We start from the raw sequence: 14,217 nt of genomic DNA, 5'->3' as shown, positions 1-14,217 counted from the left end.
GCATAATGATAGATAAAATATATATTTGATGTTTCAGCTCCTATATAATAAAATTAAAATTAACACTACCAAATGCTCCTCTGTACCAAACAAAACAACAAACTGATTCTGATGTTTTAAAGCCAGATACATCAGTTGTTAAGAGTACATTAAATAAAATATACAAAACAATTTACAAAATCCAACTAAAATTTAAAGACTTTGTTACAAGTCTACAAAAGCTTTAAGAAACTTGAAATTTATAACCACAGTGTAAAAATTTTTTTCCTTTAATCTCAAAGCTTTTTATACAAACTGAAAGCACAAAAGACCTTCAGTTTTATATAACGCTACAAAGGGCTGGCCTAAAGTGTACATAGTGTAAACAGTGATCATTACAGTATTTCTCCTTCATCAAAAATACAAGAAACATCACAATTTTGGAAGAGAATTCACATGAGTAGTACTTTTCCTGAAATAATAGAGAATGCACAAGAAAACACGTACCTTTATTCAAACGGTCCCCAAACTAATAATGTTAATAAACCAGGCAGTTAAAAATTTTAGTTTTCAAATGGTCAATTCCAATTCCATTATGCTTCCACGTAAATACATTTTCAAAGTCAGAGATATTTTACTAATACTTAAGCTGTTGGTATAATCCAAATTTTTTTCACAAGACTTTTGGCCATCTTTCCTATAAGACCCTTGCATAAACAATACATTTTTTTCCTTTAGTCACTTATTGGAACATTATTCTGATTTTTAAAAAATAACTTGCTTCATAATATCACAATGTTATGTGTTTGTTAGGCTGTCTTTTTAGGGAGAACTCAGTTATCGGCATAACATAAATACATTTCTATGTTATAAATTAGTAACCAGCCTTCTAACACAGTTCTAGAAATAAATGAGGTTGGCTAAATTTTAGTAGAGAGGAAAACGGAAATTGTAATGTAGTTAAAAGATAATTTTCTGCTGGCCTTAAAAAAAGGTGTGATAATTCCTTCTTTGGCTACCAAGTCAAAGCATAAAGAATTCTGCACATTGTCAACATAACTCATATTTACAGAATATGAAACTACAGAATGATTTATACTCTATGCAAATATTTCCAATATAAACATTTAAAATGAATTTTGTGGTTCAACCTAGGGTTAGGAATATAATCAATCCTAACTTCAAAACCTTACATGTTAAGTTGCCTCGTTTTATTTTTCTGAAGCTATTATGAGTTTTGTTTTAACCACCCTCCCCACCCCAGTATTTTCCTAAGGTTTCAATCTAAAATTTAACCTAAAGTTTAGCTCTATGTTCTTCTTGGGTCTCCAAAAGGAGAAAGTAATTGGACTTCACTGATTGTCTGCATACCCACTACTATAATGTAGTGGTAATAAAGATCTGAGCTGCATCTCAGATTACTTTTTTGGAACTTACCTAATTCAACTGTTGAAGAATTTCTAACATTTAGAAAAGACGGCCAAAACTATTTTCAGTTAATTTTCCAAAAACAAGCTAAGGAAATAAAGTATTATCCCTATCATCAGTTAGCTATCTGTTTTCTGTGCTATAGGGAAAAAAAAATACATAAGATTATTACTGACCAAATTTGTAACAAAGTACTTCCAAAGGAAACAAGTCCAATTAAGGTCCAGCCTGCAAACTAATGAGGTCTGTCTTTTTTAAACATATTAACACATGATGTTAAAAGAGGGGGAAGATTCAGTTTAAGGATTATGTGATCTATTTCCAAATAACTACAACTTATAGTATGGAGGAAATACTTTTCTATCTGTTTCCAGTACATCAGTTTGCTTTTTGTATTTTTAAAAATTCAACACTTCACATGTTGACCCAGAATCTTGGAATACTTAAAGAAGCCAAGAATGAAAACATGATTTCCTACTCTGTAATCCACTTGACCAGCCCATTTCCAGATTTTCAAAGGTGTGTAAACTTAAGTGCAGCACTAGAGGTCTCTGTTATAAATAACTTTTTAGAATTCTTCCATGTTGGTTGAAACATTGGGAGTTGCTGGATTTGAATCTTGAGAAATGGCTGCAACTGTGACAATTCTTGGGGAGCCAAGCACCTCTGTAACAGATGAGTCCAGTTCTCCCGAGGTAACAATGGCAAGAGCTGTCCCACCACCTTTCTTATTCTGGTGCGTTTTGACATGTTTGGAGAGATGATCACTCCGCATAAACCTTTTGGAACATTCTGGGCATTCAAATCTCTTTTCACCTAAACAACAACAAAAAAATAGTAAATGAAGTCATACACATTTTACTTAAATGAAAAAATTTTAAATAATATCTCTTCAGAGCATACTATACTTTTAACTTTTGACTACTGCAAAATACCTTCTTTCTGTTTTTATTTTAAAATGGCATCAAACAAAGGGCGCTTGGGTGGCACAGTCAGTTAAGCATCCACTCTTGGTTTTGGCTCAGGTTGTGAGATCAAGCACCTGATCTGGTCCTGAGCTCAGCGTAGAGTCTGTTTAAGTTTCTCTCTCCCTCTCCTCACTCTGCTCCCTGTTCGCTCTCTAATAAATAAGTCTTCAAAAAAATAAACAAGCAGTTTATTATCGAACAAGCAGTGTGGTACAGGAGAACGAGCATGTGATTGGGAATAAATGACCTGAGTTAAAGTCCTGATTCTGCTAAGGCCTACAAGTAAAAGCTGGAGAAAGTTAAGTAACCACTCAGTTTCCCCATCTATGAAATATGAGGATTTCTAATAGACGATCCCTGGTGTAACAATATATAATGTTCAAGGTTTAAGTCCACTTTTCCTTAAAAACTACTGTCTCCATTTTAATTATAATGCCTAGAGACATAAACTACCTTAGAACTACTTAAAATAAAATCAGTTAATAATTTAATAGTGTACTGAGTTTCTTGAGAAGGCAAATATTCTATTTCAGATTTAATAGAGTTTTGAGGTCTCACAGAACAAGGCTGTTAGGTTCTTGTATACAAAGTGATCCTTAAATATGCTCTCCTTAAGATGTAAGATAGTTCCACTGGAACTTCACTATTCTGGAATAAAATGTTAACTATATGTTAACTATAAAGAATGTTAACTAAATGTTAACTATAAAGAAAAAAATGCATTTTACTTCTGTGTTTAACGGGTCGAGTGCACAAAAATTTGGTTAAGTGGTATACCATCATGTGCACAACTGATCAACTATGTTCTTTAGTCCTTCCCTCTAAAACTTATTTAAGGGAAAGAAATGTTTTCCAAGTCTGACACTAAAATTCCAAACATAAGAAAATTCAGTTTGGCTGACTTCTTTTCTTTACTTCACCCCGCTTTCGACTTATCAGCAGAAAATCTGTAGGCTCAACTCTATCCATATCAGATAACCCACCATCTTCTTTGTTTGCTTTTATTTAAAAAAAATTACGCTGACAATATTTGATTAAACTTCTCTCTTTCAGTCTTGAAAAATTAAATGGAAGGATAAATACATGGTTTAGGCAAAATTCTCAAAAATGTTTGCATTTTCTGAATGCTGATACTTAGACAAGGGTAAAAAACGATTAAATGTTGGTTTAAGGTTAAGACTGATCTTGAAGTCCTCTGACCTTTCAAGTCTCCCATTTTATTTCCAAAGAAAAATTCACAGCTTACAAATTTTAAAGCTAAAAGAAATCTTAAGATCTTATTTTACATTTTTCATTTTATAAATGAGTAAGCTGAAGCTTAGAAATCAATTAATCTTCTTGGGAATCATACAACTTATTAATGTCACAGCAGGATTCAAGGCACTGTACTTTTGGTTTAGGCTTTTTATGCTAATCATCAAAGTGCAATTAGAGACCTCTTTTCTTTTGTAACAGCAATAGCCAAGAATAATCAGAAAAAACTCAGAGGGCGATGGCTGGAAGACACCAGATCATTTAGTAAGCACTGAATCAACTGGGTGATCAACCTGTACATAGCAGCATAGAAGTAAGTCTTCGTTAGCTGTAATGTTCACGAGTTCAATCATTTTGAACAAATACTTCTGCAACATCTACAATGTACCAGTCACTAGTGATACAAAAATGAACAAGTGAGAGTATGACACTTTAAGAAGATTCTATTATCTTGAGATAGTCATTTGCAACCATGTGGAGCTACCAGTACCAATTAAAAAATTCAAGTCCATGAGAGACTATGGACTCTAAGAAACAAATTGAGGGTTTTGGGGGAGGGGCTGGGGGGGTGGGTGAGCCTGGTGGTGGGTATTAAGGAGGGCACATATTGCATGGAGCACTGGGTGTGGTGCATAAACAACGAATTCTGGAACACACACACACAAAATTAAATTAAATTAAATTAAAAAAAAATTCAAGTCCCAGCCAATCTAATGACAAACTGTATGGGATATCATTGTGACATGGTTTGTATGTGGACCTTTTAGTCTGCCTACTCCTAACTGCTATGGGTGTCAGTTAATTTTAAGCAATAAAAGTTGGCTAGAATCTTAAGTAAATTATATTGCACAATTAAACTAACATTAGGGAAATGACATTTCAGTTTGCTGCCCTTTTCCACATTGAAGTATTGTTTTCTGTAGTGTCGGACAATTTCTAAATTTCTTACTGTTAGCAAACTGGTCAGAATTCTTATGCTAATAGACTACAGTATCTTCCTTGTATAATTATCTTAATTATTTCATAATTATTCTCAGGAGGTTAATACTTCTGTAATTAGTATAACTAATTATTGAAACTTGGTATTAGTTACTTATGATAAACAGGAATGGCCCCCAAAGATGTTTATGCCCTAATCCTTGGAATTTATGAATATGTTTTATTACATGGCAAAAGGGATGTAACGAAGATTACAGATGTTAACACAGAGAGATTACTCTGATTTATCTGAGTGGGCCCAATCTAATCAGAGGAGCTCCCAACAGCTGGGTTTTCTTCAGCTGTAGTCAATCAGAGTTGCAGCAGGAAAAATCAGAGAGATTAGAATCAGAAGGGACTTTAACTGCTATTGCTGGGAAGGTGTCCCATGGAGAATATGACAAAAAATATGGACAGTTTCCAGGAACAAACAGTAGCCCCCAGAAGAAAGCCAGAACAGAAATAGGGACCTGTGTCCTACAACAGCAAAAACAATTTGGTTGACAGAGTCGATGGGTTTGGAAGCAGATTCTCCCCTAAAGCCTTTGATAAGGAATAGCCAGTTGACACCTTGATTTTGACTTTGTGAGATGCTAAGTGGAGGACCCAGGGCTAGCCTACTCAGACTTCTGACTTAAAGAAACTGTGATATAATAAATGTGTGCTCTTTTAGGCTGTTAAATCTGAGATAGTTCGTTTTGGCAGCAATAAAAAACTAAATGTTATATAAGCTATAATCCTGAAAAAATTAAGGCCTAATAAGATAGTAAGTGATAACTGATTTTATTACATGATCCAAAATCTATGAAGTATCTTCATTACAAGTATCCAAAGCAAAATACCAAATTTTACTTCTATTAGAAAATATCCAGAACATAACCCAAACTCTGGTTTAACAAAATGAGTATAGGAACTCCTTGGGGTGCCTAGGTAGCATAGTCGGTTAAACATCTGACTCTTGGTTTCAGCTCAAGTCATGATCTCAGGGTTGTGGGACTGAGTCCCAAGTCAGGCTCCATGCTCAGCGTGGAGTCCGCTTGAGATTCTCTCTCCCTCTCCCTCCACCCTTCCCACTCATGCGTGCGCACACTCTCTCTCTCTCTCTCTCTAAAATAATAAAGAAACAAACAAACAAATAAATCTATCTTTTAAAAAAAGAAAGAAAAAAGAATTGCTACTTTGACCTAGGTTATTAAGAGAATGCCTTGTTATATTACATGACTGTTAAAATATAGTGGTCTTTTAAAAGGACCTAAGTAGAAGATTCATATTTAGAAATTATATTCAATTATTTCCTAGAAGAGTAATTTCTCTCAGAAAAAGCTGCTGAGATTTTCAATGGAATCTTAGATCTGAATAAATGCAATAAATCAGATCTTTTAAGCTTTATTTTTTTGAAGTACCATCAAGAGCCAACTATCTTGCTGTCACAATCTGTTTTCAACATGTTGCCCTCAAATCAAGCTAATAAAATGCATAGAACATACTTTATGAATTAATGTTATTTCTGTCATGATAACATATTTATAAATCAAAACTCACAACTTAAAATTGATTTCAGGAGCAGACTAAGTGACTATGTTAGTTTTCCTGGGCTTTTGTATGAAAGTAACACAAACTGGGTGGCTTCGAACAATAGATATTTATTCTCTCACAGTTCTGGATGCTAGATGTCCAAAAGGAAGGTGTCAGTAGGACGATGCTCCCTTCCAGTCTTTCCATGCCCCGTCCTAGTTTTGGTGACTTTTGGCAATCCTTGGCATTCAGTGGCTTGCAGCTGGATCTCCCCAATCTCTGCCTGTGTCTTCATATGGCCTTTCACCCTATGTTTCTGTGTATTCTTCCCTTCTCACAAAGATACCAGTCATTGGATTTAGAACCCAGTAGGTCCTAAATCTTAAGTGGGTTCTAAATCTTAAGCAGTAGGCATGGTATGACATCATCTTTAATTTAATCTTCAAAAAACCTATTTCCAGGGACGCCTGGGTGGCTCAGTTGGTTGGACGACTGCCTTCGGCTCAGGGCGTGATCCTGGAGTCCCGGGATCGAGTCCCACATCGGGCTCCCAGCTCCATGGGGAGTCTGCTTCGGTCTCTGACCATCTCCTCGCTCATGCTCTCTCTCACTGTCTCTCTCTCTCAAATAAATAAATAAAATTAAAAAAAAAAAACCTATTTCCAAATAAAGTCATATTTGCCAGTGATTAGCATTTGAACATCTCTTTCTAAGAGAGACAATTTAACTCACTACAGGGACACTGTTAAATGTCTAGCATTTGATATAGCTAAGTAAAAAACATACCCCTTGGCTTATGAATAACTTTTACCATATATCCATGTGTAGCATATACAGCAGACCTTGGAACAACAAGGTGTTGGAAGCATGAACCCTCGTATCTGCACAGTTGAAAATTTGTGTGTAACTTTTCACTGCCCCCAAACTTAGCTACTAATAGCCTATTGTTGAGTGGAATCCTTACCAACAGCACAGTCAACTAACAAATATTTGTGTTATATATATTATATATAGTATTCTGACAATAAAGTAAATTAGAGAAAAGAAAACATAACTAAGAAAAAAGGGAAGAGAAAATCCATGTGCAGAACTTTAAGTATTTAAAAAGAAAAAATCCATGTATTAATGGACCTGCACTTTCAAACCTGTACCGTTCAAGGGTCAACTATTTACAAATTTTTAGTAATAATAACAACTTTCATAACCCACATTAAAGGAGTAATTTTTTGATTTGTTCTGAGAAGTCTAGTCATTCAAACTGGGAGACTTACTGGGTGCCTCAAACCCTCTCCTCCAACATTTTCAACTTACTAGTCCATCCTGGACACCTGTTTTAACATACACAGCTTAGAATATCTAAATGAATCTTTTCATGAGTACCCGCAATTCTATCTTTACCTGTGGATAAAAGTAAATTAAAAGGGGGAGCAATGATAATTTCCAAGAAGTCACACGGCTTAAATTTTCTTGAAGTGGAAGAACTGGGAGTAAAGGGAGGCTTAGTGGGAAGGGCAATGGAATTAAGAGTTGAATATTTTTAAGTAATCTCCACCCAAAACAAGGCTCAAACTTACAACCCCAAGATCAAGAGTCACATATTCCACCAACAGAGCTAGCCAGGTGTCCCAACAAGATAAAACGCTTCAAAGTATAGGGATAGAGGGAACATTCCTGAACTTCATCAAATCTATCTACGAAAGACCCACAGCAAATATCATCCTCAATGGGAAAAAGCTTGCGTCCTTCCCATTGAGATCAGGAACACGACAAGGATGCCCACTTTCACCTTTCTTGTTCAACATAGTATTAGAAGTCCTAGCAACAGCAATCAGACAACAAAGGGAAATAAAAGGTATCCAAATTGGTAATGAAGAAGTCAAACTCTCTCTCTTTGCAGATGACATGATTCTTTATATGGAAAACCCCAAAGAACTCCACCCCCAAACTACTAGAACTCATACAGCAATTCAGCAACGTGGCAGGATACAAAGTCAATGTACAGAAATCAGTGGCTTTCTTATACACTAACAATGAAAATACAGAAAGGGAAATTAGAGAATCGATTCCATTTACTATAGCACCAAGAACCACAAGATAGCTGGGAATAAACCTAACCAAAGAGGTAAAGGATCTGTACTCGAGGAACTACAGAACACTCATGAAAGAAATTGAAGAAGACACAAAAAGATGGAAGACCATTTCATGCTCTTGGATTGGAAGAATAAACATTGTTAAAATGTCTATACTGCCTAGAGCAATCTATACTTTTAATGCTATTCCGATCAAAATTCCACCGGTATTCTTCAAAGAGCTGGAGCAAATAATCCTAAAATTTGTATGGAATCAGAAGAGACCCCGAATCCCTAAGGAAATGTTGAAAAACAAAAATAAAACTGGCGGCATCATGTTACCTGATTTCAAGCTTTACTACAAAGCTGTGATCACCAAGACAGCATGGTACTGGCATAAAATCAGACACATAGACCAGTGGAACAGAGTAGAGAGCCCAGATATGGACCCTCAACTCTATGGTCAATTAATCTTCGACAAAACAGGAAAAAATATACAGTGGAAAAAAGATAGTCTCTTAAAAAAAAAAAAAAGATAGTCTCTTCAATAAATGGTGCTGGGAAAACTGGGCAGCTATATGTAGAAGAATGAAACTCGACCATTCTCTTACACCATACACAAAGATAAACTCAAAATGGATAAAAGACCTCAATGTGAGACAGGAATCCATCAGAATCCTAGAGGAGAACATAGGCAGTAATCTCTTCGATATCAGCCATAGCAACTTCTTTCAAGATATGAAAAAAGATGAGAAATTCAGACATTCCCAGATTAATAAAAATGGAAAGAATTTTCTGCTAGCAGATTTGCACCTAGATTATTTTAAGATGTGAACTGTAATCCCCAAAGCAGGCTACTAGTAAGAAAATATTATTATGGCTCATTCTTACTCATCACTAATAACTCAACTTGTCTCAAGGAACTAAGTCTGGGCCTTAGTAAAAAAATCAATCAGCCTCCTAAGACTTCAGTGTAGGCTTTATTTATAAAATGATAGTGTTGCACAAAATCATTTTTAGGAATTCCTCTGGCTCTAAATACTATTACCCTTGGAAGAGTTAAGAGAAGTGCTGTATGATACTGAGGCATATGCAGAAGGTTGGAAAGAAACTGGTTTTGGATTCTCAAAAAAACAAAACAATCCCCTTTCTTCCTTTTCACATCAGAATGTCTCAAAAATGAGTTTGTCTCTCACTTTAAAACAGGTTTTAACACTTAAAATGACAACTTATACAAAGCAAAATTATTCTTTTTGGGACATGGCTCTATGAATTTTAACAAATGTATTAAATCATTTAGTCATCACCAAAATAAAAATATGAAAGTTGCTATCACTTCCAAAAATTCCTTCATGGTATCTCTTCATGGCTGAATTCTTTTTCCCTTATGCCTTAGACAACAATAATTATTCTCTGTCTCTATGGTTTTTATTTTTTATTTTTTAAAGATTTTATTTATTTGACAGACAGAGATCACAAGTAGACAGAGAGGCAGGCAGAGAAAGAGGAGGAAGCAGGCTCCCTGAGGAGCAGAGAGCCCGATGCGGGGCTCGATCCCAGAACCCTGGGATCATGACCTGAGCCGAAGGCAGAGGCTTTAACCCACTGAGCCACCCAGGTGCCCCATGGTTTTTATTTTTCCATAAACTGTCATACATGAATGGAATCATACAATAGGTAACCTTTTGATGCTGGGATTGTTCACCAACACATCTGAATTTCATCATTGTGGTTGTATATACTAATAATTAATTCCTCTAAGTTGGAGAGCAGTACTCTGTTGTATAGATATATGATGGTTCACCAACTGGCCCTGTACACAAAGGGAAAGGAGAAAACAAAAGAGGCAGACCATGTCTCTTTTGGTAGGTGGAAATTTTAACTTGTAAGAAAGGGAATTTTAACTTACGAGAAAGGAAACTTACTTACTTAAGAGGCTTGTTTTGAATACCCACCAGATGAATATTATTTCTACATCTACCTGCCAAATCTAAAAGTTTACACAGAGGTCTTAACTGGGTTCAGTCACACTGTCTAGATGGTTTCAACATCTTCCTCTCTCAAGGTGTCATCCTAACAGCTCCCATTATGGGAAAAGTGAGCAGAAAGTATATTCCAGGGACAGAGGAAGAGGTGAGAAGCCTCGGATTATCCAGATCCAACTTGCAGGTCAACCAACATCCAGGTCTGCTGGATTACCTCTTTCAGCAATATACCACAGTTCTTAATCATTCAACCAGTTAAAGAATATTTGGGTTGTTTCCAATTTGGGGTGATTATAAGTAAAATCTGCTATATATATTCATTGCTTTTTGTGTGAATATAGTTTTTGTTTCTTTGGGGTGAATACTCAGGAGTGGATTGCTAGGTCATAAACTGAGTATATGTTCAACTTTTTAAAGAAAATTCCAAAAAGTTTTCCAAAAATGCTGTGCTACTTTGCATTCCCACCAGCTTGGCATTCTTGCCAGTACTACTACTTTTTTTTCCCCCCTTAAAGATTTTATTTGACAGAGGAGAGAAAGAGATCACAAGCAGACAGAGAGAGGGAAAACAGGCTCCCTGCTGAGCAGAGAGCCCGATGTGGGGCTTGATTCTAGGACCCTGAGATCATGACCTGACCAAAGGCAGAGGCTTAACCCACTGAACCACCCAGGTGCCCCTTGCCAGTACTTCTAATTGTCCGGATTTTGGTGTCGTTTTTAATTTTGGCCATTTTAATAGATGTGTACTGATATTTTATTGCAATTTTAATTTGCATTCCTCAAATAAGGTGATACAAAGTACCTTTTCACATGCTAGTCAGATATATGTCCTCTTCTGTCCTCTTCAGTGAAATGTCCATATCCTCTGCCAATTTTTAAAAATTGGGTTGTTTACAAATTGCTGAGTTTGAGAGTTCTTTATATATTCTGGATGAAAGTACACTGTCAAGATATATTTTTTCATTCTCAGTCTGTGTCTTATTTTTTCATTTTCTTAACAGATCTTTAACAGTTCAAGTATTTGTAGTTTTTATCGAGTCTAATTTATCAGTTTTTCTTTTCTGGACTGCATTTTTGGCGTTGTATTAAAAATTCTAGCATACCCAAGGTCACAAAGATTTTTATATTTTATTCAAAAAGTTTTATACTTTCAGGTTTTAGTCTGAGTAATTTTGAGTCAGCCTTTGTAAAAGATACAAGGTATGTAGCTCAAAGTTCTTTTCCTGCATGTGGCAATTCTTCCAAGCCATTTATTGAAAAGACTACTGTTTCTCCATAGAATTACTTTTGCATGATATGTATGTGAGTCAATTTCTGAATTCTCTATTTGGTCTTATCTATGTGTCCTTTTTTTCACCCAAACCTCACAGCATTCTAATACTGTAGCTTTATAGGAAATCTTAAAATCACTGAGGGTCAATCGGCTAACTTTTTTATTTCTTCAAAACTCCTTTGACATCCTGTTTTGCCTTTCATACAAATTTTATTATCAGCTTGCTAATTCTACAAAATACTGCTATAATTGTGAGAAGGACTACTATACTGGATCTGTATATATATATCTGGGAGAAGGGATACCAAAACAATACTGGTAATCCACTAACATGGCATATGTCTACATGAATGTAAGTCATCCTTAATTCTCTCACCAATATTTGGTTTTCAGTATACATTTTACATATATCTTATTAGAGTCCCAGCAAAGTGTTTTATTCTTTTCATCCTATTAAAAATGACACTATATTAAGCTACTCGTATCCAGTTGCTCATTGCTAGAATAGAGTAAAACAATTCATTGTGTACAATAACCTTGTAGTTTGCATTCTTGCAATATTGCAAACACGGATTAGTATGAACAGCTTTCTTGTAGATGCCAGGGTGTTTTTAAATAGACAACCAAGGTGTCTGCAAATAAAGACACTTATTTCTTTCATTATAATCTGGGCTGTGTCTTTTTCTGCTTTATTATATTAGGTAGGACTTCCAGGACCAGGGTGAAGAGAGTGATAAAACTCCGTCATCTTGGGGCACCTGGGTGGTTCAGCCAGTTAAGTGTCCAACTCTTGATCTCAATTCAGGTCTTGATCTCATGGTTGTGAGTTCAAGCCCTGTATTGGGCTCCATGCCAAATTAAAAAAAAAAAAAATCAGACATCTTTGCCTTATTCCTGATCCTATGGATAAGTATTAGATCCTTCATCAGTAAGTATGCTAACTGTAGTATTTTAACAAATACCCTTTACTTGGTTATAAGGTTATTATCTTTGATTCTTAGTATGTGAGAATTTTTATCAAACTAAATGCAGATTTTCCCAAATACTTTTTGTATATATATATATTTAAGTAATCATGTGATTTCTTTCCTTCTCTTGTTCATATGATAAATTACCTCAACTGATTGATTTTAGAATCTTCAATCAACCTTTCATTATTGGAATAAACATAACTGAGTCATGATACATTATTCTTTAACTATTATTACTTTTTTTTACTATTATTTTACTTTTACTATTCTGTTTTTACTTTTTTTTTTTTTACTATTTACTTTTTACTGTTACTACTGGACCTGGTTTGCTATTTTTTTTTTTTTTAAAGATTTTATTTATTTATTTGACAGAGAGAAATCACAAGTAGACGGAGAGGCAGGCAGAGAGAGAGAGGAAGGGAAGCAGGCTCCCTGATGAGCAGAGAGCCCGATGCGGGACTCGATCCCAGGATCCTGAGATCATGACCCGAGCTGAAGGCAGTGGTCTAACCCACTGAGCCACCCAGGCGCCCCCTGGTTTGCTATTTTGTTGAGGATTTTGACATTTGTATTTATGAGAATACTGATCTATTTTTTTCTTTTTCCCTAGTAATGTCTTTGTCTGGCTTTGGTATCATGGTAAAGAGGCCTCATAAAATAGTTAACAGGTATCCCTTCATTTATTCTCTAAAAAAGATTGTGCAAATGGGTATCATTATTACTTAATAAAGAATTTTTCAATAAAACCATTCTGAGCCTATGGTTTTCTTTATCCAAAGTTTTTCACTGAAAGTCAGTTTCTTTAATAGATATAGTACTATTGGCTAATTTGGTCTTTGAAAGAGTTGGTCCATTTCACCTAAGTTCCCTAATTCAGAGTGTAGAGTTATTCATAGCATTCTTGTATTATTATATTGTCTAAAGACCCTAGTGATATTCCCCTCTTCCATTCCTGGCAGTGATTGATAAATTTTCTTGACAGTCTAGTTAAAGACTAATTCTATCTTTTCTAAAAAAAATAGATTTTGATTTGATTTTCTCTATTAGATTTTTCTATTTTCAATTTCATTTATTTCTCTTATTTATTGCTGCCTAACTTCCTGTTTGGCATTTAGTTTGTTTTCTCGTATTTAAGATAGAAACTTATTCTACTTAAGAATAAGTTTCTGCTGACTAAGGGATGCCTGGGTGGCTCAGCTGGTTAAGTGTCTGCCTTAGGCTCAGGTCATGATCCCGAGTCTTGCACCGGGCTCCATGCTCAGTGGGGAGCCTGCTTCTCCCTCTGCTTGTACACTCTCTCTCTCCCCATCCCTGGCAAATAAATAAATAAAATCTTATAAAAAAATATTGACTAAAACCTTTGTTACTAATAAAAACACTGCCACAAACTCCCTCCAAGCACTCTTATACCTATAGCCCACAAATTTTGACACATATCTTCATTTAGTTGAAAATATTTTCTAATTTCCCTTAAGATATTCTCTTCTGACCCACAGGGTAAATCAGAAATGTGGTGGTTAATTTCCAAAATTTGGAACTCTCAGTTATTTTTGTCACTGACTTCTAGTTTAATTCTATTATGATCTGAGAATATACTTTGTATGATTTCTTTTGTTAAGATGTAACATATAGCATAAACATGGTTTATCTTTGAGAATGTTCCATGTACTTATAAAAAGAAAAAGTGGAGTACTATGTTGCAGTTGGCTTGAGTACTCTATGAATGTCAAATGGGGCAAACTGATAATGTTCTATACCCTTTCTACTTTTCTGTCTACGTGTCATATCAATTACTAA

General features: G+C 35.2%; 1 protein-coding gene across 2 annotated transcripts in view; it reads right to left on the bottom strand.

The window, feature by feature from the left end:
• Window positions 1–471: 471 nt before the first annotated feature.
• The window catches only part of SP4 (Sp4 transcription factor), an 88,129-nt gene continuing 74,383 nt past the window's right edge, over window positions 472–14,217 (bottom strand). For both annotated transcript variants that reach the window (XM_044246188.1, XM_044246189.1), the window contains exon 6: window positions 472–2,223. In XM_044246188.1, coding sequence (XP_044102123.1) covers window positions 1,976–2,223 — 248 coding nt within the window. In that variant the 3' untranslated portion in view covers window positions 472–1,975. The remainder of the gene's footprint in view (window positions 2,224–14,217) is intronic.

This window comes from Neovison vison, chromosome 4, assembly GCF_020171115.1.
Source record: "Neovison vison isolate M4711 chromosome 4, ASM_NN_V1, whole genome shotgun sequence".
NCBI classification, from domain to species: domain Eukaryota; kingdom Metazoa; phylum Chordata; class Mammalia; order Carnivora; family Mustelidae; genus Neogale; species Neogale vison.
Note: the sequence above shows the minus strand (reverse complement) of the source record. Positions and strands in the feature narration are given on the sequence as shown.